General features: G+C 42.7%; 1 protein-coding gene and 2 long non-coding RNA genes across 8 annotated transcripts in view; all 3 read left to right on the forward strand.

Annotated features, from left to right (window-relative positions):
* Positions 1 to 16,009, forward strand: part of LOC120905600 (uncharacterized transmembrane protein DDB_G0289901) — a 301,222-nt gene extending 285,213 nt beyond the window's left edge. For all 4 annotated transcript variants that reach the window (XM_040316547.1, XM_040316550.1, XM_040316549.1 and 1 more), the window contains exon 7: positions 13,892 to 16,009. In XM_040316547.1, coding sequence (XP_040172481.1) covers positions 13,892 to 15,051 — 1,160 coding nt within the window. In that variant the 3' untranslated portion in view covers positions 15,052 to 16,009. The remainder of the gene's footprint in view (positions 1 to 13,891) is intronic.
* On the forward strand, positions 9,338 to 10,433 carry LOC120905602. Of its 2 annotated transcripts, XR_005739925.1 has the most exons (3): positions 9,338 to 9,854; positions 9,924 to 10,027; positions 10,114 to 10,433. It is a non-coding gene; the product is annotated as an uncharacterized LOC120905602 (long non-coding RNA). The 2 variants fall into 2 exon arrangements; XR_005739924.1 differs by having other exon boundaries at positions 9,924 to 10,433.
* Positions 16,010 to 24,708: 8,699 nt separating the features above from the next.
* LOC120906243 lies at positions 24,709 to 25,455 on the forward strand. Of its 2 annotated transcripts, XR_005740062.1 has the most exons (3): positions 24,709 to 24,885; positions 24,955 to 25,058; positions 25,145 to 25,455. It is a non-coding gene; the product is annotated as an uncharacterized LOC120906243 (long non-coding RNA). The 2 variants fall into 2 exon arrangements; XR_005740061.1 differs by having other exon boundaries at positions 24,955 to 25,455.
* The last annotated feature ends 905 nt before the right edge of the window (positions 25,456 to 26,360 follow it).

A 26,360-nucleotide genomic window follows, 5' to 3' on the forward strand; every position in this document is an offset into this window, starting at 1 on the left:
TAAGCATAACTAGACATTCGCAGTGCAACCGATTTTTACAATTGACCACCCTTTGAGCCAATTGTACTGATTGCACACATGAACTTAGAAAACGTAGCTCTAGAATAGACTGTATATACTAAATTTTGAGCAGTAAAGGAAGCTGATCTAAAAGTATAAAATCTACAAGCTTTCTCTTTTATGTAACTGTGCTTGTCACAAGTTCTTTTTGTGTAACAGCGTGTGACTGACCCAACTGATCATGGCAGAGTGCTACTGAACTTACTGCCCATATGACAATGGGGAATTATTTCTATGGCCAACGGGGTGTGAGGTAGCGAGAAACAGGCTGCGGCGAGCGAGAAGCTGTTTTAATTTAATGTGAGGGGAATCAAATAAAGAGGGAAGCGAAGAGGAACACATACGGAGTGCGTGAATGCCATGGCGAGGAGTAACAAAAGATAAAGAAGAAATAGAAGAAAGTAATAGGTGTTGCCGAAAAGCGGGAGAGAAGCTATGAAGAAAGCAAAGAGCTACACATTCGGAGAGCGAGGATGTTATAAATCGTGTCAGCTATAACCTGTCTCCTGCAAAACGACAAAACCAAACCAGACCGGGAGCGTCAAAGGCCCGATTGCTGGCGTACGTGGCGGAGTCGGTGATGCGGTAAGCGGCCGCGATCTGATCGGAAACTCTAAAAATCATAGAGTGTCGGCGAAGGCTGCAGCGTGTCCAGCGCAGAGCAGCATTGAGGGTGGCTCGAGCATTCCGTACTGTTAGGTACGAGACGGCCACCCTCCGTGTCGGCCTCACGCCAATCTGCCACCTCATCCTGGAGGACACTTGGGTGTACGCGCGCCAGCACGCCCCGGACCGAAGTGCATCGCGGGAACAGATCTGGAAGCAGGAACGCGACATTACTATCAACCTGTGGCAGCAGGAATGGGATGCCGATGCAGCCAGAGATGAGGCCAGTTGGTACACGAGGTGGACGCACCGAGTGATACCTAACATCGCACCCCGGCAGTCGAGAAAGCAGGGTGAGATGTAGTTTCACCTTGCGCAAGTGCTCTCGGGACATGGATTTTTCCGCGAGTACCTCTGCAAGAAAGGTTTCACGTCGTCCCCGGACTGCCCAAACTGCGTCGGTATCCAGAAAACGCAGAGCACGTGATGTTTGAATGCCCGCGTTTTGCAGATGTTCGGAACCGATTATTGGGCGAACACGGGCCCGATCCGGTGAGACCCGAGAGTCTACTACAGTACCTGTTTCAGGACCAGACGAGCTGGAGCCGGATAGCAGAGGCAGTCCATGACATTGCGCCGAGGTTGCAGTGCTCTTGGGATGAGGAGAAGGCGAACCAGGTGTGGTAGGTTCGGCCGCGCATCTCAAACCGTTTCGGTGAGTCAATGCGCGGAGCGCAGTGAAAGGGTGTGTAACGAGGAAGGGGATCGTACGGAACGCGACAAAAAAATGTATACACATTCTGTCCGCATTGAAAAAAAAGGATGCTATAACGAGCGGTGACAAAGAAAGAGAAAGAGTAATATAAAACAAGGAGCGTGACAACACATGCAGAGAGTGTAGCTAAGGGGATAAGTGAAGAGCCACACATACAAAGAGCAAGAATATTTGCGTTTGCTATAGCTTGCTCAAATTTAATACATACCGCTCTTAGAAAGAAGTCGATAGTTATAGTAGTATAGTATAGCATAGTTTATTGTGGAAGTAATTGGCCGATCGAGGTGGCCTAATTACTTAATACTACCCTATAACTGAAATCTAGCAATACATAGCTTATAAGTAACCGAACAAATACAAATACATTACATAACGCACAGTACAGTAAACAGTTTAAAAATGAGTCGCGTGATGCCAGTCAAAATTATCATAATTAGCGTTAAATTTGAGAGCCATCGCAGTGTGTCATTGTCATTATTTTCACTATAAGCACGTCTAGCCAGTTGAGTTTTAAGAAGTCGATAGCTACGAAATGTTCTAAAGATTACATTTAAGTTAATTCTAGCTAGTAGTCCGGGTGCGTCAGTCTCACCTAAAATTAACTTAGACATAAATTTCTGCTAAGCTACTTCTCGTCTCTCTTCAAGCGTCTCTAACCTAAACAGTAAACATCTAGTTTCATAAAACGGACGAGGATCAAGATTGCGATACGGGGTAAAACGTAGGACAAACGTGTAAACTTTCTCTGTACTGACTCCATTTTTTGGACCAAAAGCTGGATGAAGGAGACCATACTACAGAACAAGACTCAAGCAGTGGACGAACAAGAGACTTGTACAACATTAAGAGGCAGTGTGGGTCGGAAAATTCTCTCGATTGTCTGCGAATGAAACCTACCATTTTGTTGGCCTTGTCTAAAATATCGGAGTAGTGTTGATGAAAATTCAATTTACGCCTAAGTCTAAGGTAACGCCTAAGTGCCTAAAAGTCTGGCAACGTTATAGTATGGTTCCAGATATATTGTAGTTATGGGTTATGGAACAGACAGTTCGATGGAACAACATACACATACACTTATCGACAGATATTACTAGGTCATTTTTCTCACAGCAGTTGGAAAAGCAGTTCACTGAACTTTGCAGGGAGATAACATCGGATGCTTCACGGATTGGAAGGAATAGCTTAAGATCGTCCGCGTACAATAAACATTCAGAGTTGCTAACAGCCGAAGTAACGTCATTGAAAAAAAGTGAAAAGAGTAGTGGTCCCAGGTTGCTACCCTGTGGAACGCCAGAAGAGCTCTCAAACACGGTACAAAAGAAGCAATCAACTTGTACACGGTAGCTACGAGCCGATAGGTAAGATCTAAACCACTCCACCATGGAAGCAGAGAAACCAAGACGTTCTAGTTTAACTATCAATAAGCAATGGTTGACACGATCGAATGCAGCTTTCAGGTCCGTGTAAATAATGTCCATTTGAGCTCCCGAGGCAAAAGCCGCATGACACTTCGATACGAACTCAACTAGATTAGTTGAGACACTACGTCAAGGAATAAAGCCGTATTGGTGCGTTGAGATCGTAGTGCAAAACTCGATTATGAACAGATGCCGTTCTCTTATCTCAAGAACTTTGGCACCAGCGGGCAGTGTGGTAATCTCGCGATAGTTAATGGCAGAATTTTTATCACCTTTTTTGTACACAGGAAACATCACACAAGATTGCCAAGCTTCGGGAACAGTGCATTGGTTTAACGAGAGTTTAAAAATGCGTACCAGAGGTTCTGCTAATATGTCACCACAGTTTACAAGGACTGCCGTTGGAATGCCATCTGGTCCAGGGTTGAACGATGTTTTTACTTGCCGAAGAGCACGAATAACCGATTCCCCAGAAATATCTATGTCACGTGTATCTATGTCGACAGCATCACGAGGTACATTTTCCAAGGCTACATCAAGTGAGAAACGAGGATCATTCGCAGCAAAACAGCTTTTGAAACGTTCAGCGAATAGATTGCACATTTCTTCCTTGCTGTTCGAGGACCGCTAGTTGTAAGTGAGAATGGACGAAAGCGAATTATTTCCACGTTTCGATTCAACATACTTCCAGAAGCGTGTTGGGTGTCTTTTTAACGATATTTGAATACGAATAAGAAATCGAGAGTGAAACTTTCTTTTATAGCGTCGGTATGCGTTGTGGGCTGCGATTAATCTCAACCTCAAGCATTGCGTTTTATTTCTGCTGAAGGACTGGTAGCACGAAGCTTTAATTCTTTTCAGGCGGTGCAAGCGTGCATTACCCCAGGAGGGATTAGTTCGTGGTCGTCTAAGAGGGCAGCAGGTTTCAATAATTTCCATAATGATGCAATTGAAGCGTTCGAGCGCAAAATTTACATCAGGATTTCCCACGAGAAATGACCAATCTATCGACGACAATAACTGCATCATGTAAGAGAAGTTTATTCTTCTGAAGTCTCGTAAACCGGGAACATGTTGCAGCGAAGCTTCATGTATGCTAGCCGCACTCGAAGCCTGAGTAATACGTATTTCTAACGGTGGGTGATGGTGGTCAACAGCAACAACAGGAAAATGCGAGATTTCGGTTGTACACACGTTCAGGGTCTCACCGCACACAAAGATCAGGTCCAAAAGATTATCAGATGCGTTAAGGACATTATTGATCTGAAATAGTCCATTTCTGTTTATGGAGTCGAGAAGATGACGTGAAGTCTCAGTAATCCGTGAGTTTGAGTGATCAACTTGTAGAGCAGGAAAGTGCATTTCATCGAGTTTCCATGTGAGCGATGGCAAGTTAAAATCATCCAATAAAAGACAACTTTCATTGGTATTGCAGGCAACATCATCGACAGTAGAACAGATAGTTTGTATAACGACCGGGTTATTAATCAAGTCCGGGGGAATATATACTGCGCCAATGACTAAAGTGCGTTTATTGCAGTAAATTTTTATTCATATTTGTTCAACAGTGCCGGGGGTTGAACACAATAACGTACGCAAATGAACGGCAACAGCGATAAGAACCCCACCTCCCTTGCGTTTGGCGCTATTGTTGGTGTTACGATCATGTCGATATACGGTGTATTGATCTGAGAACAACTGCGACGATACAATCGACGAATCCAACCACGTTTCAGTAAGAATGATAACGTCATAATGGGAAGTGTAGGCATATTCGAATACCGTATGACATTTAGTTTTTAATCCTCTAACATTTTGATATAGAAACGTAAGATCGTTAATCGATCGACAATTTGAGGAAGCAACCCCTGCATGTAAAGTGTTGTTTATATTTACAGTTTCATAGTCACGGATGAAAGCAGCTGCGTTGTTGTCATTTTTCTCTGATAGATCGATCGTCAACAGATTGTGTTCGTAGGGAGATGATGTAGGAACAGGAACAAGGTGAAAATAAGCATTGTTCATCACTGCATCATTGTTATAAGCTACAGCAGGTATGTTGATATGCGGCAGGTTGTTTGCAGTGTATGTATATTCTAGTGTTGTATCTTGAGGATGTCCGTTCATTGCGGGAGAAGTATTCGTTAGGTGAGTGCACTCATGATGATTAAGTCTTGTAACAGACATGGTTTCGTGGATGTGTTTGTGCGGGACAACGTTATACTGCGTATACTGTGATTGTGAATGAGTGAGGTGACAATTGATGATTAGTGCTATTGCGGGATCGGTGAAGTGCGAGGAGTGTGTGCAGAGAAGATTGTTTGGTTCAGTGAGTGTGGTGACTGAGTGGCTGTTACCGAGGCCGATGTTGTGGGGGTTAGAATTCCCCTGGATCGATGTATACGAAAATTTGCACTATGTTAATCATTACGGTAGTCGACAAATTCACGCACCGATAGACCAAGCGGCCAAGTATCGGGGGAAAGAGCCCTTTTACGTAGAGTAAGAGGCACTAACACCTTAAACGACGGAAATGAGAGTGTTGCTGTGTTTGTACCTTGTCGTATAAGGCAATATGCAGTGACATCGTCAATGGACAAAGCTTGTTTGACCATTTGTACTATTTGGTCACTGGATGTATCCGGAGCGAGCCGGGAAATGTACAATGCGCATTTTTGCATCGTAGACTGAGCGGGGACTATTTTGATAGGAAATATTGTTGTATCTTTGTTTGTGCCAGTGATCATGGGTGGTGCTCGATTTTTGCGATACATATCATCAATCGGCTTATTATTTTGGTTCTGGTTGTTATTGTTTTGGATGTTGATGAGTCCGGCGCCAAATGTAAACAACGCACGGTTGTCATTAGCGACATCCGAGATCAAACGTATTGACCGATTAATGCGACCAATTTTAGCGGGGGGGTGGCTGCTTCGTGGACTTTAAAGATCGAGCTGGCTCATCCGTGCAAACCCAGTTTTGATTTCGTTAGTCAATGGCTCCATAACGGTCTTGATGCTTTCGGCGACTGTTGTTATTGCCGCCTGGAAGCCAGATTGCATGGCTGCGTCTTTTACGAACTTGGTGCGCGGATTCATAAATACGTTGTTGCAACCAATACAGCACCAATGTAATTGTTTATATTCCGCAAAGCGCAGGAACAGATCAGCGGGAACCGAAGTGCAGCGCTGATGAAATGGAGAGTCGCACAAGCAGCAGCTGATAGATGCCTCCGCAATTTCCATAGTGCAGGCATTGCAAATACGGGCTATTCTACGGGAACGGTGTAAGTTGTCGTTGCAGCAACAAGAGCGATGGCGGTCAGGACGCGCGAACTCGGGTGCGATCCGAAAAACGAAATATACGCGAATTTTTGGTCAGCAGAGATACATGAACTATTGTACGATTATGGAACGGTGTTCTAAAATACTGTGGTAATACAGAAACCGGAAAATAGTGTGATTAACAGCGCGATTTTCAAGAAAATATACTGAGCGATATGCGAATGCGACTTTTACGTTAAACGTCAAACGTTATTTACTCGTGATCATTCGATTCAATCAAAAAACCTTTTGCTCAACGGTACCGTTTGCATTTACGGCCGTTTGTGAATAAAATCGGACAGTTTGAATGACTACCTTTGCCCAACGATGCATTCGCCTGGAACCGTCCGGAGCCATCCGCAGCCGTCATGAGCTGTTTGGAATCGGCTTTGGACCGATCCAACGAATACGACAGCTCAAGTTATCGACTAACGGAACCGGACTGGCGACAACAGATGACAACAGAAAGTACCGATATTGTAGTGTTGCATCTACCTTTCACAGCTTACTTACTTACTTACATACAGTATCGGACAAAATGATAGGACATTGGTTTTTTCAACGTACCATGCACCCGTAGGTACAGGTTTATGTGTGGTTTGTATTGATTTGTGTGTGTGTGTGTGTGTGTGTGTGTGTGTGTGTGTGTGTGTGTGTGTGTGTGTGTGTGTGTGTGTGTGTGTGTGTGTGTGTGTGTGTGTGTGTGTGTGTGTGTGTGTGTGTGTGTGTGTGTGTGTGTGTGTGTGTGTGTGTGTGTGTGTGTGTGTGTGTGTGTGTGTGTGTGTGTGTGTGTGTGTGTGTGTGTGTGTGTGTGTGTGTGTGTGTGTGTGTGTGTGTGTGTGTGTGTGTGTGTGTGTGTGTGTGTGTGTGTGTGTGTGTGTGTGTGTGTGTGTGTGTGTGTGTGTGTGTGTGTGTGTGTGTGTGTGTGTGTGTGTGTGTGTGTGTGTGTGTGTGTGGCATCGGATCCCGCTCCTCGCGCTTTTCATCCGTCGTTTTTCGTGACACGTAAACACCTCTACACGCGCGGTGGTTTGCTGTACAAAATCTAGAGAGAGAAGACAGGGCATCTCGCTTTGACACACAGAAAAATCTTTGAAAAACTTCGGCTCTGCTACTTGGGAAGGCAGTCGTAATCGATCATGGGTAGGGTGAGCGGGCGGGGGATGCTGTTGGTAGTGGGTGCGCGCTCGCGTGAGTATTTTCGTGTGTGCGTGTGTGTGTGCGTGTGTGTGTGTGTGTGTGTGTGCGTGTGTGTGTGCGTGTGAGTGTGTGTATGTGTGTGTGTGTGTGTGTGTGTGTGTGTGTGTGTGTGTGTGTGTGTGTGTGTGTGTGTGTGTGTGTGTGTGTGTGTGTGTGTGTGTGTGTGTGTGTGTGTGTGTGTGTGTGTGTGTGTGTGTGTGTGTGTGTGTGTGTGTGTGTGTGTGTGTGTGTGTGTGTGTGTGTGTGTGTGTGTGTGTGTGTGTGTGTGTGTGTGTGTGTGTGTGTTGGTGTTGGTGTGTGTGTGTGTGTGTTGGTGTTGGTGTTGGTGTTGGTGTCAAAAGTATGTCGTTTCGGATAGATTTGTTAGTAGTTTTTATTATTTTTTTGGGTCTGGTTTTTGTTTTAATTTGCAGGACCAATGCCCTCGCGAGTTGTGTTTCTTCGATATATTTACAATCTTTCGGTCTTCCTTCGCCGTGGTTTTCCGAGGACGTATGGGTGACTTGCGCGTTTCGGTTGTCTGAAGCGCGTTTTCCACAAATGTGCACGATCATTCCATAACGGTCGTTTTGCGCTTAATGTCAGCAGCCGCCATTCGCTTTATGATATTACTGATTACAAACTTGGACACGACTGATGCCGTGCACTGCCTGCGTTCTGCTTCTATACACGATGAATCACATCGTTGTAGAGCAGCGAAAAAAGCGTATGGATTAAAACTGTCAATTAGTAAGCGAGTGAGTGTCTACCCATTCAAGTCGAGAACGGAATACTGCCGAGCTCATTAAACAAAACGCGCATTGAAAATAACACCAGCGCACTTGCTCAATGCACGCACAAAGTTTCCAATACACACCCATTGTTCAACGCAGAGATGCACGCAGGCTTTTCAATGGCGTGGACTGGAGAAACACCTGTGAGGGAATGCCGAGTTCATTGCTATTGTGCGCGTTTTCATTTCGCACCGGTGTCGTATTCATATTAATGAAACAGCACACCTGCGTTTTCGTCCGAGGAACAAGCGCTGCTGTCGATGCAAACTTTAGCTTTTATCCAAGTATAAACACACGCTGTTTCACATGAGAACACACATTGAGGGTCTTCACGATTCTAGTTAGTTTTTTGTATGGAGTTTGACAGTTGGAGGTTGAAATCATGTAAAAAATCCATACAAAACCATACAAAAAACTATCTTGCAATTTTCAGTCTAGAAAATTTTAGCCTAAAAGCTAGAATTAGATTCGAGTACCTGCTCGAAAACACGGTTTTGTTTACATTTATTCCAAGGTGCATGAAATAAATCAGGTGATCGAATCTGGAATCAAAGTGCATGTAGTCCAGGTGGTCTCATAGCATTTTTTTATAACCAAATTTCAATATCACTTTTTGACAGAACGAGTGAAAACTTTTGCAACAACGAGCTTTCTGGAAGCTAGACGAATACTCAAAACACTCTTAAAATCTTCATTAAGAATCAGAAGCGGTAAAAATCAGTCTTCTAAATTCATACACCTTGGGATAAGCCCACCTGTATATTATACTCACTTAGATAGCTGCTCAAAAACTGCTATACAATGCAAACAGCTGACAGGCTGAAATTTCAGCCTACGAGCTTCAAACGGAAAGGGCCCCATGATCAGAAAACTTCCAACGCAATATGACATCATGCCTAGCAACGTTAGACAGGAACCCGCGCACTCGCAAAAACACATTATGAAACACACTCTATTTCTCCTATGCACACACACAAACACACACACACACACACACACACACACACACACACACACACACACACACACACACACACACACACACGCGCGTGCACACACATACACACACACACACACACACACACACACACACACACACACACACACACACACACACACACACACACACACACACACACACACACACACACACACACACACACACACACACACACACACACACATACACGCACACACACACACACACGAAAATACTCACGCGAGCGCGCACCCACTACCAACAGAATCCCCCGCCCGCTCACCCTACCCATGATCGATTACGACTACCTTCCCAAGTAGCAGAGCCGAAGTTTTTCAAAGATTTTTCTGTGTGTCAAAGCGAGATGCCCTGTCTTCTCTCTCTAGATTTTGTACAGCAAACCACCGCGCGTGTAGAGGTGTGTACGTGTCACGAAAAACGACGGATGAAAAGCGCGAGGAGCGGGGTCCGAAGTCTTTCGTTGGTCACACACACATGCATCTTCCGTTGGATTGCGCTACACCGAGTCTACCCATCTCTCTCGATCTACCATGATTAGTTAGTAGTTAGGCATCCTCAGTCTGCCCAGAACTTTCGTTGTGGAAGGATGTGCGGGAGTGATGTGCGATTTCTTGTGTTCCCTACTTTCCTTGTTTACGTTTTGCGCAGTGTTGATTCTTCTTCCATTGTGGAATGATTTATCCTAGCTAACTTGTTGAGGTAAGTTTCTTGATCTCATATGTGCTTCAATGATTCAACTAATTCGACTAATGCTTATCGTCTTCAAAGTTACAGGTGCATGCGCCATTCATCAACGCCTACCTGTTGGCATCATCAACAATCTTCAAAGTGGGTGACAGAAAGAAATTGTTTTCCAGTTTTAAAATATTAAGGTAAGTGTTGCTCTCATCATATACGTAAAACTATCCAAAGTAATACGTACTACATGCATTAATTATTGGTTCATTTTTATTGACAGTTTTATTGACGTTCAGCACAACTCAGCCACAAAACAACGCACTGGATTACGCTAAGAACCTGTCGAAACGCGCGCAGCCCCCGGGAGCGGTAGGAGAAAGGAAGAACGAGAGGAGGAAAAACTAAAGCCAGCGCGCCGCTCTGATGGTACCCCGTACGCGGTAAGAAGAAAAAAGATCGAGAGGAGGAAGAACGGTAAATTTGGAAGGGGGAGACCGTTCTGCCGTCTCCACAGTGTGAGTATGCCAAAGCACGTGTTGGAAGGGAGAGAAAAAGTGTGGAATAAACCGCATGCGAATGTGTGCATACAGCAAAAGTAAACATGTGTGCCGCATCATTTCTATAAGAAATCCGAAAAGGGGGTGAAGCAAACACATTTGTATGCGTGAGGTGCAGAAGAAATCAGAGCGTTATAGTATGTGTGAACGCGATCGTTCGGGTGGAAGGTGTCTATGTGTGCGTGAAACCACATTTACACTTCTTCTGCAAGTAGGTACGTAAGTGGGGCCATATGTGTACGACACGATTCCATACAAAACTTCGGCTTTTGCGGACTGGGTTATCGGTAGAACGGCTGGTTCAGCTTTCTTGTAGCACAACCTCATCCAACGCACCGAGTGGGGTGGGTGTGTGTGTGTGTGTGTGTGTGTTTCGAGACCCGAAAACGCGAGACAGATTTCGGCACATTTAAAAAAATATATTTTATTGCCACTATACACTGTGCTACATGGTGCTTAGAAGGTCGTTGAAGCATCTAACATATTCAAATTAAAAAATATTATTTTAGTGTTAGACGTTCTCCTACGCTTGTTTTAAATAAGCTTCGTCAACCTCGATTGCCACGGGCATCGAATGGTCTCATCAGCAGCGGCACGAAATAAAATAAACCATCAATACACCGATAATACTTTGAATCCCAATCCAGCTTCTCCCACAGCGTCTCAAGGTCACACACAAATTAATAAATGCTAACACCCACCAATAACAACAACACACAACCGCAATGCACATATGAGTATCAACGCATACACCGCAACAGCCAATCAGCTGGCGGCGGAAGGCACGGGCAGAAGCGCAAGTAAGGCAAGGTAGAGTGAGGGTGGGAGAAGAAGCGGACGAAAAAATGGGCGCCAATAATTTTAAATTTTTTAACCCCCAAAATGACCTGCACTGGCTAGCGCAGATTTTGGTACATATCCTACGCAAGAAACTGCTCGAATTTGCACAGCGGGAAATTTGCCGTTTGAGGGAAAAAGAAGGCATGATAAAATTCTCCGTACGCCATGATTTCTTCCGTCGCTTTGCACAGCGGGTGTATACAGCATTTTGACACTCGGTGTTAAGTGCAGTTTACACTGGTGTTAAAACCCCTCAAGCAAATTCGAGCTGTTTGCGAGCTCGCATGAGGTCTCGCAATCGCGATAGCTTTTTAGCGCTGATATATGGGTACAGATAATTCCCGATATACGCCATATTCGATGTACGTGATTTTGGTATACGGTATGTTATAAATTTAAAAGTTCTTTGAGCAAATTGTACAAATTTGACACATTGAATGTCAAATGCAAAATAGCTTTATTCGAATTTTAAAAACCATTTCAAAAGCCATACACCTCGATGTACGCCATACACGATATACGCATTCGCTTTAATTATATTCGCTTCAATTGATTTTCTTAACTTGACAGCTCTTATACTACTTTTACACATCAAATGTCAAACTCAAAATAATTTCCGAGTCGGGTATATTTTTCCTTCGTCGACCGGAGAGTGCCTCCGACTATTAAGAAACGAGCGATTCTGAGGATTTGTGTTCGAATGCGCTTCCTTTATTTAGGTTCTCATCTCTTATATGCTATTTAGTTGCTGACCGCATATAGGTGCAACTTTGACTATTTTGATAACAATTTTTAATTATACTTAATGCGACATGTACCTATGGTTTATGAACTGCGTAAAGTTACTTCCTCGTTTGAACCGTGAGAACGATTGACTACCTGTATATGTTTGTTGCGTTTCTGAAGCGCGTGCTATTGCTTGAGCCGTGTTTTGCTTGAGCTTTGTTTTAACTTGAAGTGTTTTACTTCGCTACATCCGCATATATGCTTTTACTTCACAATGAGGTCGTACGCAACAGTTACCGTTCTAAGTACATTGTTTAATGTTACTTGTACTCTCTTTTAATCTCCTGTACATGATGCATAATGGCACAATTTTCCCATATACATACTATGTAAGTAGCTGATGGGACAAATATTTGTTTATAAATCAGTATTTTATTTTTAATCGAAAGATTATACTTTATATTTATTAGACTGTACAGATTCTGTGTTACTGTATAATATTTCTTGACAATATTAATAAGGTAAGATCTAAAAAGGGTTTTTTAAATAAATAATTAATCCTATATACTAAAGTTCGTTCTCCCTTGTAAGTGGGATATGGCTTGAATTTTTCCCTTAATTGAGTGTAACTTTCCAGGATGTCATCCACTTATGGATGGTATCCAGGCAACGCTGGGTGGTATTGCGAAGTTGTGGTAAATCCCTCCGTTCAACTGTCAGTGCAATGTCGTCAGCATATATATAGAGTTGACAGGATCTTGGCAGCTTTGGCAGGTCAGCTATATACGATGTATACAGCAGATACTGCCTTGCGGAACGCCAGCCGGGATGTCTTTGGTGAACCGAATTGGTCGAACCAAGTAAGACTTGATACGATCTTCCACTAATGTAGCTCTGCATTAGCTTTACGAGAGGGAGTGGGATCCCAAACCACATCATTTTATGCAGGAAGCCATTGTGTCACACATCGTCGAAGGCCTTTTCAACACCGAGGACAACAATGGCTGTGGATTTTGACGCTCGTTTGTTATGCTGTAGCGGATTGTGAAACCGTAGCAGCTGGTGAGTGGTGGAGTGACAACTTCGGAATCCAAATTGCTCCGCTGGTAGGATATTTTAGCATCTAGTAAGAATGTTATTTACTAGTGTGAGAGCTTTGCCTTTGAGATGTTTTAGCACGATGTTAAAAAGCCCCTCGAACCCTGGTGCCTTAAAAATTATTATCTCTTTAAGGGTACATTTCACATTCAAGGGCAATGTCACTCACCGTTACAGGCGACATCTCCACGGCTGTTCGTAATATTTCTTGTAGATGATTCATACTGCTGCCTACTTCCGATTCCGTAGGACTGTCAATATGATCACCAAGAGATAAAGCACTTGCAAATCGGAGCTAAATAGCGTTTGCTTTTTGTTCGGCGGTACCTGTGTTGGAAACTAAAGGAGGAATCGGCCTTGGTTTCTTTTTAAAGTTCTTCTGCACCTTCCACACGCTACGTTTTTTCAACCCAGGTTGGAACCCGTCGACGTTCATCTCTTTAGTGGACATTTCATTTTGATCATTTGTGCTTACTTCATATTCCGCCACTAAGCTGTACGTGCTGGACGACGATGAGCATGAAGGTTGTTCGCGGTTTGATTCTTTCAATCCGGTTTTCTTGCTCCGGTTAGGTATCGCGATAGACGTACATCTACTACTATCACTGGACACGCATTGTTCTCTTATTTGCGATCGCGAGCATAGCTTGCCACTACGACGACTAATCTACTCACACTATCACAGTTACGTGTGTGCCCATTTCTACTCTCTATTAGACCACGATAGCTAGGTCAAACACGTCCGATCGACTCGACTTCAGAACGCTGCATGACATGCTTGAAATATTTTTCAATACGTCTTATGATGGGATTTACTTATCTGATTTTTTTTAATAGTGTTACCGGACTCAACGGCTACCGACCTGGACCAACACCTAAGCAGCCTGGTTGGGGCAACACAACAAGCCACAAGCCACATGGTGCAAACAAATATAATCTCAGGTGGAGGAGGCGTTACCAATAACTCGAACAACACTGGTGGTAGCGGTAGTAGCGGAAACAGCTTAACTCCACAAATTCCCGCTCACTTGTCGAATAGTCTTATAGTACCCCGATACGCACAGTCAACGAGTACTAACAATCACGTCGACGCCTACGGACTAACCAGCAATCAAAGTGAACCTCGTAGTTTAAGTGACTCGTCGCAAGCTGAATCTCCTGTGCAAGATGACTTACTTACTTCCAACACACCCAACCTTGGTCCCAGCAGCGGTCCCACAACTACCACCGGTGCTGGTGACAGCAGCGGTGTAAATGGTGGTGCTAATGGTGGAGGAAGCAATGGTGGGGGAGGTGGTAATAGCAATGGACTACATCAAAATTTCTCAAACATTGTAATGAGCCAAAGCAATGGAGGATCCAATGCATCCTCAACACCCAACTTTGTCGGTTCGAATGGGACCAGCAGTTGTAATGGATCACCACTCTACCCCGTCCTCCCAGCAAGTCTACTATACTCACAGCTATACACAGCTGCAAACCAATCGGTGGGAGGATTCGGACATGCAGTAAATCATCACCATCATATCCAGTCCACGCACGGAGCAGTGGCAGCTGCTGTTGCCGTTGCTACTGGAGGTAGTCCGGTACAAAACAGTGCATCAGCCGCCGCGGCAACAGCAGCAGCTGCTGCTATGCATGCTGGCGAACTTCAGAGTGTTATGGACCATCTTACGGCTGGTACTACCCAAGCTGCGGCTGTTGCGGCAGCGGCCGTGTCTCATCGACATCATTACCATCATCATCAGACAGGAGCAAACCTAATTGGTGGACACGGCCATGGAAATCAGAGTGGTGGTGTAGCGGTCATTACTAATCCTGAATTGTCGCTCATTGGAAATTGCAGTGCAATGGCCCGTGGAGCTCTCGATGAATCAACTCATCGAGTACTGAGTGGTGCTGGAGTTGTCGGTGGGCGATTGAATAGCCACTCCGATAATACTAGCCAGGTAGGACAGACCACCGACAATGGGAATTCTGTCTGGCGACCATACTGAAACAGAACTATCGCGAGAGTGCCCGGTATAACCACCAATTTTATATCCGAGAAAACATTACCATCCCCACCATCATTTACTCCTATTTCATCTTGATCCTCAACCTAGTGCTTATCCAATTCCTCAATTATATAAGGTTGATCAGACTAGTTATAAGAAATACGTTATTCAAAATGTACAGGTTTGAAATGCAAATGCAATGTTAGTCCTGTAAATCAAATATACATTTAATATATGAATCAGCCGTATATGCTTGCTGCCACGAAAAAGAGACGTGGTGAATGGCCAATTAGTGGCACAATGATAATCAGTATGTAAAACTTTTTACGGATGCTCTCAGACGATAATTTCAATTTCTGCCTAAAAATCATCCATCTAGCAATATTTTTTGTCGTGGATGGGGAAATTGAGCAAGGTTCGTGAAGAAGGAAGCGAGTAGCAAAATCATCCAATTGCAACAGGCCAGCATGAAAATGTTGCAAGGAATCTTTCTACATAACATATGTTTCGGCAGTGATGTGGGAACAGATTTGTGGTCAAAAATCTTATCGTTTGAGGGCATCTAATTGTTATTAATTATGAAGCGATTAATTATTATTAATCGCTTCTTGTAAATAAAAATTGGTACAATTATCCTGTTTATGTCCATACAGTTTGATTCGTAAAAGTCTTTTTAAAAGCCTGTAGATCTAATTTCATGAAACAAATGTGTGAATAAATGCTAAATTTAACCATTAGGATTAATTGCCTATTAAAGCAAGGCATTGAGAATATGTCTATCAAATATTAAGAAACGTGAGCTACAACAACACAAATATATTTTCAAATGCGTGTCGATGGGAGAGCGCGTAACGCATATGCACGCAGTTCGTAGTATTTTGTATAGAATAATGCATGATACAACCTAGTTTTATCAAAGTCAATAAAGGATATGGGTCCATTCTTTAAGTCAATAAAAGGTACAGTAGCATTTCTTAACGTGTAAATATTTAGCATAAAAACGATAATTTTGATTTAAACGCTATTATATTGGCCCAACAGTGACTGTATAAAAATGTTGTAAAATTTTAATCGTTTCCAATATATTTTTGTTGCAGCATAAATTTCATCGATTATCTGGAATTTATAATTATTTGACTGGAAAAAATGAGAAGGTATTTTCCTAAAATATTTATAGCAACAAAACCAACATGCTTTCTCGATCTGTCAGGTTTGCAGGTCTGTTGGGCAAAACGAGAAAGCATTTGGATTTTGTTAGTAGGAGTATGATTTAAAAAGAGTTTCAAACTATGCAAAAAATATGTTTTCATTGATACCATTATCATATGTCATATATTTGTGGTACTCAAAATAATTCTACCAGTATTCTGAATGAAGATTGCGTTTCTAGAACAAAGTGTCACTCATTTTGATATTTTTGCATTTTGCGAGCACATGTGCGCTATCATGTGGACACAAATTTATATAGAGCCCGACAATATAAAATGCCCACTACTACAATTTAACATTTTTTACTCTTTTCCGTGAAAAATGAAGTAATTGTAATGCTTTATATTTTGAAACATTGTTCGTGGCATGTTTAAGAACAAGTAGTACCATAGTATGACAAAAATGCAATGTTTGCTTCAAGAGTTTTTCAAAATCACTGTGCCAAAATAAAGTGCCCACTTTATTCATTTTATAAAAACTATTTTCGGAACAAATATAACATCAATCATCATCATAATTAAGATACAATCCTCTGGAATTATTGACATGTTCGAGGATTTTTGACATAATTTATTTTGTTTTTATTTGCACATATTTGGCATTGGTTCTTCCTACGAGTATTACAGAGCTTTAACCGTCTTGCTTAAGACCAAAACATTTTACGTAATCGTACAACCGTCTACCCGGGTAGCCCATACATTTTGTATGGAACAATGATGTTTTTCGTGATTAAAAGAGTATATCTTTTGAATTTCTTCTAAAATTTGAATAAAAACTGTCTTAAAGGTTCATAATAATATTTAATAACATATCGTAGTAAAATTAGAATTTTAAAACTCCTATCAAGATTTTTTCAATCAAAAATATGTTCTAACTCCACCACCATAACTGGCCAGGCCGCATGTTTTAAGTGGATGATTAGTCTTTTTCTAAGTTTTACTTACGTTTCTATCAAAAGTTCACAAAAAAGTTCAAAAGTTCAGTTCAAAAGATAAAATATGCTCATCATGTTTTATTAAAAACCGGCTCCGACCGGCTCCAGACAACTTCGGAACCTCCTCCACTCCAACCCAATGGAGCCGGCTCCGCACCCACGGCTCCAAAGCTGACTCCACTCCAGCTGCGCCGGAACCGACTTCGCACCAACGACTCCACACTCACGGCTCCGGAGCCGGTTTTACAGATTGCACAACAAAAATCATTTTCAATAAAGTTTCAATCGGGAAGATCCATAATTAGATGAGTATATAATGTTGAAAGGAATCTATAAAAAAAATCGATAAGTGTTGAACATTGTTCAACAATCACACAATCAAATCGGGTGTTAGCTTCTACACTTGCGAGAAGATAGATTCATTTTTTAGGCTATCATACAATGCCGTCCCTATTGAAACGTTAGTCCAGAGCCGTTGGTCCGGAGCCGTTGATTCACCGCCGGCTTCGGAGCCATTGATTCGTCGCCGGCTCCGGGGCTGTTGATGCGGACCCGGCTCCGGAGCTGTTGGTGCGGATCCGGCTCCGGAGCTGTTGGTGTGGAACCGGCTCTGGAGCCGTGGGTGCCGAGCCAACTTCGGAGCCATTGGTACGCTCCATAAAACCCATTAATGTGTGTGTTAACTTTCAGCCAATTCTATTTCGTTTGCTTGTAGTGGTTGGTATCATTTTAAAAGAGATGTTTTCAGTGTTATTTTCAAAGTATTGTTACACTGTAATACAACATTTGAAAGAAAAGAAAAAGACATAAGCATCCTCTCAAAACATGCGGCAAGGCCGGTTGGGTTGTTGGAGTTACAGCACATTTTTGATTTAAAAAAATATTGATAAGATTTTTAAAATTCTAATTTTACAACGATGTGTTATAATACATTATTGTGATCCTATAAGACAATTTTCATTCAAATCTAACAAGTAATTTATTACACTTTTAACCACGAAAAACATAATTCTTCCATACAAAATGTATGGCCTACACGGGTAGGCGATTGTACATGTGAAGGGTATATAAACATAAATAATTTAAAAAAAATATTTAAACATTTTTGATATTTTTATATTTTGCACATGGGTAGAAAATGTCTTTTCTGAGGCATTTAAATCCAAAGTTATTTTGGAATAAAGATGCGAGACTTACCCGGGTAGGCGGTTTTACACATGACGGTTAACATATTTTGTTTGTCCTAATCCTTTCCTTTCCTAACACTTGCATCAAAATTTGCACACGAAATCTCGATAGGATTAAAATTAAGACTAAGTGAGAGTCATTAAAGAAGTTTTATTCGATTCGATTGAACAAAAATCAAAACATTTTTCATGTATAACTTGAGTCTCCTGTTGCAACGTTAATTTATTTACTAAATCCGTATTTTTCACAGAAAACAGATAAATTCACACAGGATGCTTATATAGGTATTAGCTCTTATTATACCGTCGATTCAAACCATGCTCCCCACTTCTCGTATAGAAATCCCCTCCCTGGTCATCACATTCCACCCTTCATACAAATCAGTTTGTTGGATCGCGTCTGGATATTTTTGAACATCAGTTCTTATTAGGACTCATCTGTCCAAATACCAGTTTTTCAACAATCTCACGATATACCTTCATGTTATTGATCATATCGAAGCCTATTGGCTTTGTTAGCCTTGCTGTAGATCGGGCGAGGAGCTTGAAGGACGCCACATCTAATGGACAGTAAATTGAGAAAATGACAATGTGATAGCTTTTTTTTTCTATGGCTCAACAACCGTTGTCGGTCAAGGCCTGCCTGTACCCACTTGTGGGCTTGGCTTTCAGTGACTAATTTGTTTCCCCTAATAGCAGGATAGTCAGTCCTACGTATGGCGGCACGGTCTATTTGGGGATCGAACCCATGACGGGCATGTTGTTAAATCGTACGAGTTGACGACTGTACTATATAGACCGGCAATAGGGCAATGTGATAGCTAGGGGGTGTTTATCTTTAGGAGTAACGAAAAAACTGGTGTGAATCGAAAGTACTATTATGGCTGATACCTATTTTAACATCCTTCATCAATGCTTTAGGATACATCTTTTAAAAAATGGGTTTTGAAAAAAAACACGCCAAAGATCCTCAAACATGTAAAGAATGCGAGAGGATTGCTTATAAATTATAAATTTGGTGTTATATTTGTTCAGAAAAATATTTTCTGTGAAATGAATAACTACTTTATTTACTACTTACTTAATTTGGCACAGTGATTTTGTTAAATTTTGGAAAAAAAAATATTTTAGCAAACTTCTCTTTTTCGTTATGCTATGATACTACACATTCGTAAGCATGCCACGAACAATGTTTCAAAAAATAAAGCAGTATAATTACTTCATTTTTCACGAAAAAAGGTAAAAAAATGTTAAATTGTAAGTAGTGGGAACTTTTTTTGCCGGCCACTGTATGTAAAAACAACATGGTATAATGATATGACTAGTATTTTCGGTATGTTTGTAATATATGTGCATTGAAACAGAAAATTCATTTGAAGAAGAACCAGTATTAATAAAAGACACTAAAAAACACGCAGCTATTTAATAAAATGCAAATTGTTAATAATGATGAAGTTATCAAATACAAAGAGAATCACATAAAAATAAAGGCTTAACAATACATTGTGCCTGCAGAGATGTAACTTTATATGGATAGCCATATGTCGAAAACTCGACAAAACTAGACGAACTACTTCATTTGAGAAACAACGGAAACCTTGCTACAGTCCCATCGATAGTTACGCCATTAAAATAAATTAAAACTAAATGTACAAAAGACCAATGCTTAAATTTTTTGACTTAATTCGATATCAAAAGACGCAATGTTGGTTGATACCAAATGGAAGCAAGTTACGCTTTACTCTTCTTTTTTCTCCCTCATGGGCTACACTTTCAAACATCCTTGCGACCAACACACACTCCATAAAACCTCCCCTAACTCAAATGCTCTATCTATACAGTTGAGAAACAAACGCGGTGAGTACCAGCTTCGAGTGACGAAATTTATTTCACTAGTTATGTACGGCGGCGAAAAATCTTCTTGTTTTTCTTTGGCACTCAAGGCAACACCGATACCAACATCCATCCGATTGTAGTTCTAACGGATTGACTAAATGACGCCCGATTCCCAATGAGGGATTGTGGACCTAGCTTGAACAAAAACTCGGCTGTTTTGCTCTTCTATACCGCACCTGCTTGCACTCATTCGCGAGCGTTAAATATACTCTCTCGATTTCATGTTCTCGCGAATTGCATGGTGCTGTAAAAATGTATGAGTGAATGTGCAGCGTTTTCCTCGGCTCTTCCTCTTCTCTCCCCCCCCCCCCCGTACTCCCTTATTCCATCGATTCGATGCGCGATTCCTGATTCGACCACGCAGTAGTGATGGGTAAATTCAACAAAAATCCGGAATCGCTTCCAAATGACTCCGCCAAAATTGGAAGCGGTTCCGGAAGGTAGGTGCAGCCGTCCGGAGCCGTTGGAGCCGTTGGAGCCGTTGGAGCCGTCGGAGCCGTCAGAGCCGTTAGTCGGCAGCTGGAGCCGGTCGGAGCCGTCGTAGCAGTTGGAGCCGACGGAGCCGGTTGGAGCCGGTTGGAGCCGGTTGGGGCCGACGGAGCTGGTTAGAGCCGTTGGGGCCGTCGAAACCGACGGAGCCAGTTGGAGCCAGTTGGAGCCGTCGGAGTAGTTGTAATAGTCGGAAGCATTCTGAAGCGCTTAAATTTCCCGATATTAGTGATAATTTTATTTTAAAAAACAGCTTACGAGATAAAAATGAGTCTTCTTTATTTATTGATATGAAGTTTTTCTGTGTGTTTTTTTTTTTTTCAAAAATAAAGCCAAAAATAATTGTTTGCTCCGTATATATACATAGGAAAAAAAATAAATCAAATTAGGAGGTCAAGGAGCAATAGAACTATGACGGGAGGTGGGTTTGATAAAATACGAAACAACGAGGCAGAAAAGTGTAATTTTGGCAGTTTTGCACGGTTGTTTACATCGACTAACGTGTATGGTTTAGGCCGCACTTGTTTTTTACCGAATAACATGATGGCACATAGACAAGACAAAGAATATAACTATCAATCATCCGTCCATCTTTTATGAACATAAAGATCAATAATAGTTTGATTCATAGTTTTTCCCTTTATATATACGGAGCAAACAATTGTTTTTGACTTTATTGTTTTTAAAAAATACAAAAAAACTTCAGAGCAATAAATGAAGAAGACTCTTTTTTTACTTTTAAGCTGTTTTTGAAAATGAAATCATCGCTGATATCGGGAAATTAAATCGCTTCAGAATGCTTCCGGCTATTACAACGACTCCGGACGGCTCCAACCGGCACCGTCGGCACCAACTGCTACGATGGCTCCGATCGACTCCAGCTGCCGACTAGCGGCTCCGACGGCTCCGGACGGCTCCGACGGCTCCAACGATTCCGGACAGCTCCAACGGCTCCAACGGCTCCGACGGTTCCAGACGGCTCCGACGGCACTGGGCGGAATCAATGGTTTGAATTTTTCGGAATTGGAGCCGGAGTAGCAATGCTCGGAAGCGATTCCGAGCCGTGGATGCGATTCCGAGCCGTGGATGCGATTCCGAGCCGTGGATGCGATTCCGAGCCGTGGGTGCGATTCCGGTTACCCATCACTACCACGCAGTAACATTTGTAAAGCACCGCGCAATAACATCGACTGTCGCAAAGAGATACTAGCCGGCATCGCGAATAAATGAACACATTTTAACAGTCGTTTAAAGTTCATTTTGGTTTAACCGAGTTTATTTGTTGTTCATTCCTGTTAAAATAAACGACCGTCAAAACAGTTAACGACTGCTCGATATCGCATATAGGCAAACACGGGGAAAAAATTCGAGCAGTATAATTAAACGACTGTTAATTTGTATCGCATACGCTCTTGACAGTCGTTTGTTTAACGGCGGCATAGGACCAGTCGTTAAAATTAACAAATGAACTCAATGCGTTCGCGATGCCAAATTCTAGCAATTTTTAACGACTCTGGTTAATTTTTAACGACTGTTAATTTTAAACCGATTCTTTCGCGATGCCAGCTACTGTAAGAAAATATATCTCCTTCTCTTTCCCCCTCTCCTAAAACCCACACAAAAAGTGAGAGAAAGCGGAGGGGAGAGGGAGGAGCAATTGCTTTTTTGCTCTCTCTGTCTCTCTCTCTCTCTCTCTCTCTCTGTATCTCTCTCTCTCGCTCTCTCTATCTCTTTGGGTACAGTATCGGACAATAAGATAGGGCCTTTTTTTCATCGCACCGTGCACTTGTTTTACCACGTTACTTGTGTTTGTTTGTGTTTGTGTGTTTGTGTGTGTGTGTGTGTGTGTGTGTGTGAGTGTGTGTATGTATGTGTGTGTAGTAGAAAGAGAGTGTGCTTTTCAATGTGTATTTGCGAGTTCGCGGGTTTGTGACTGAAAAACGTAGCTTGCCATGATGTCATATTGCGTTGAAAGTATTCTGATAATGGGTGCCTTCACAATTCTAGTCAGTTTTTTGTATGGAGTTTGACAGTTGGAGGCTGAAATCATGTAAACACTCCATACAAAACCACATAAAAAACTAGCCTGCGATTTTCAGTCTAGAAAATTTTAGCCTAAAAGCTAGAATTAGATTCGAGTACCTGCTCGAAAACACGGGTTAGTTTACATTTATCCTAAGGTGCATTAAAGAGATCAGGTGGTGGAATCTGGAATAAAGGGTATGTAGTCCAGGTGGTCTCATAGCATTTTTTTCATAACCAATTTTGAACATCACTTTTTGGCAGAACGGGTGAAAACTTTTGCTCAAACAAGCTTTCTGGAGGCTTGACGAATACTCAAAACACTCTTACAATCTTCATTCAGAAGCAGAAGCGATAAAAATCAGCCTTCTAAATTCATACACCTTGGGATAAGCCCACTTGTATATTATACTCAATTAGATAGCTGCTCGAAAACTGCTATACAATGCAAACAGCTGACAGGCTGAAATTTCAGCCTACGAACTTCAAACGGAAAGAGCCCCAACGTTTGTTATCATGTGAAACAGCGTGCGTTCACACTTCGATAAAAGCTAAAGTTTGCATCGACAGCAGCGCTTGTTACTCGGACGAAAACGCAGGTGTGCTGTTTCTCCAGTGCACGCCATTGAAAGGCGTGCGTATATCTCTGCGTTGAAGCTCGTGTGTGCATAGGAAACTTTGTGCGTGCATTGAGCTGGCGCAGTTGTTCTTTTCAATGGGCGTTTTGTTTCATGAGCGCGGCAGTATTCTGTTCTCGATTTAAATGGGTAGACGCTCACTCGCTTACTCATTGATAGTTTTTATCCATACGCTTTTTTCGCTGCTCTACAACGATGTTATTCATCCCGTATAGAACCAGAACGTAGCCAGAGAACGGGATCAGCCGTGTCCAAGTTTTTAACCAGCGCGTTATTGACGGTCCAAGCAATCAATGTTAGTAACAATGGGTCGAGGTAAACATTGTACCGATTATCAGCGCCATATGATAAAGCGAATGGCGGCTGCTGACATTAAGCGCAAAACGATCGAGTTCGTAATGGAACGATCGCGCACTTTTGTGGCAAACGCGCTTCGGACAACCGAAACGCGCTTGGACAACCGAAACGCGAAAGTCAACCGAACGTCCGCAGAAGACCACGACGAAAGAAGACCGTAAAATTGTTATTATATTGAAAAAACACTGATCGCGAGGGCAGTGGTCCTGCTTATAAAATGGAAAACCTAACCCAAAACACAAAAAAAAACTACTAACAAATCTATCCGAAACGACATACTTGTGAAACACACACACACACACACACACACACACACACACACACACACACACACACACACACACACACACACACACACACACACACACACACACACACACACACACACACACACACACACACACACACACACACACACACACACACACACACACACACACACACACACACACACACACACACACACACACACACACACACACACACACACACACACACACACACACATACACACACACATACACACACATACACACACACATACACACATACACACACAAACACAAGTAACGTTGCAAAACCAGTGCACGGTGCGTTGAAAAAAAAGGGTCCTATCTTTCTGTCCGATACTGTACCCACGCGAGCGCGCACCCACTACCAACAGAATCCCCCGCCCGCTCACCCTACCCATGATCGATTACGACTACCTTCCCAAGTAGCAGAGCCGAAGTTTTTCAAAGATTTTTCTGTGTGCCAAAGCGAGATGCCCTGTCTTCTCTCTCTAGATTTTGTACAGCAAACCGCCGCGCGTGTAGAGGTGTGTACGTGTGACGAAAAACGATGGATGAAAAGCGCGAGGAGCGGGGTCCGAAGTCACATGCATCTACCGTTGGATTGCGCTACACCGAGTCTACCCATCTCTCTCGATCTTCCATGATTAGTTAGTAGTTAGGCATCCTCAGTCTGCCCAGAACTTTCGTTGTGGAAGGATGTGCGGGAGTGATGTGCGATTTCTTGTGTTCCCTACTTTCCTTGTTTACGTTTTGCGCAGTGTTGCTTCTTCTTCCATTGTGGAATGATTTATCCTAGCTAACTTGTTGAGGTAAGTTTCTTGATCTCATATGTGCTTCAATGATTCAACTAATTCAACTAATGCTTATCGTCTTCAAAGTTACAGGTGCATGCGCCATTCATCAACGCCTACCTGTTGGCATCATCAACAATCTTCAAAGTGGGTGACAGAAAGAAATTGTTTTCCAGTTTTAAAATATTAAGGTAAGTGTTGCTCTCATCATATACGTAAAACTATCCAAAGTAATACGTACTACATGCATTAATTATTGGTTCATTTTTATTGACAGCGTTCAGCACAACTCAGCCACAAAACAACGCACTGGATTACGCTAAGAACCTGTCGAAACGCGCGCAGCTCCCGGGAGCGGTAGGAGAAAGGAAGAACGAGAGGAGGAAAAACTAAAGCCAGCGCGCCGCTCTGATGGTACCCCGTACGCGGTAAGAAGAAAAAAGATCGAGAGGAGAAAGAACGGTAAATTTGGAAGGGGGAGACCGTTCTGCCGTCTCCACAGTGTGAGTATGCCAAAGCACGTGTTGGAAGGGAGAGAAAAAGTGTGGAATAAACCGCATGCGAATGTGTGCATACAGCAAAAGTAAACATGTGTGCCGCATCATTTCTATAAGCAATCCGAAAAGGGGGTGAAGCAAACACATTTGTATGCGTGAGGTGCAGAAGAAATCAGAGCGTTATAGTATGTGTGAACGCGATCGTTCGGGTGGAAGGTGTCTATGTGTGCGTGAAACCACATTTACACTTCTTCTGCAAGTAGGTACGTAAGTGGGGCCATATGTGTACGACACGATTCCATACAAAACTTCGGCTTTTGCGGACTGGGTTATCGGTAGAACGGCTGGTTCAGCTTTCTTGTAGCACAACCTCATCCAACGCACCGAGTGGTGTGTGTGTGTGTGTGTGTGTGTGTGTGTGTGTGTGTGTGTGTGTGTGTGTGTGTGTGTGTGTGTGTGTGTGTGTGTGTGTGTGTGTGTGTGTGTGTGTGTGTGTGTGTGTGTGTGTGTGTGTGTGTGTGTGTGTGTGTGTGTGTGTGTGTGTGTGTGTGTGTGTGTGTGTGTGTGTGTGTGTGTGTGTGTGTGTGTGTGTGTGTGTGTGTGTGTGTGTGTGTGTGTGTGTGTGTGTGTGTGTGTGTGTGTGTGTGTGTGTGTGTGTGTGTGTGTGTGTGTGTGTGTGTGTGTGTGTGTGTGTGTGTGTGTGTGTGTGTGTGTGTGTGTGTGTGTGTGTGTGTGTGTGTGTGTGTGTGTGTGTGTGTGTGTGTGTGTGTGTGTGTGTGTGTGTGTGTGTGTGTGTGTGTGTGTGTGTGTGTGTGTGTGTGTGTGTGTGTGTGTGTGTGTGTGTGTGTGTGTGTGTGTGTGTGTGTGTGTGTGTGTGTGTGTGTGTGTGTGTGTGTGTGTGTGTGTGTGTGTGTGTGTGTGTGTGTGTGTGTGTGTGTGTGTGTGTGTGTGTGTGTGTGTGTGTGTGTGTGTGTGTGTGTGTGTGTGTTTCGAGAC

Source organism: Anopheles arabiensis, chromosome X (genome assembly GCF_016920715.1).
Source record: "Anopheles arabiensis isolate DONGOLA chromosome X, AaraD3, whole genome shotgun sequence".
NCBI classification, from domain to species: Eukaryota; Metazoa; Arthropoda; class Insecta; order Diptera; family Culicidae; genus Anopheles; species Anopheles arabiensis.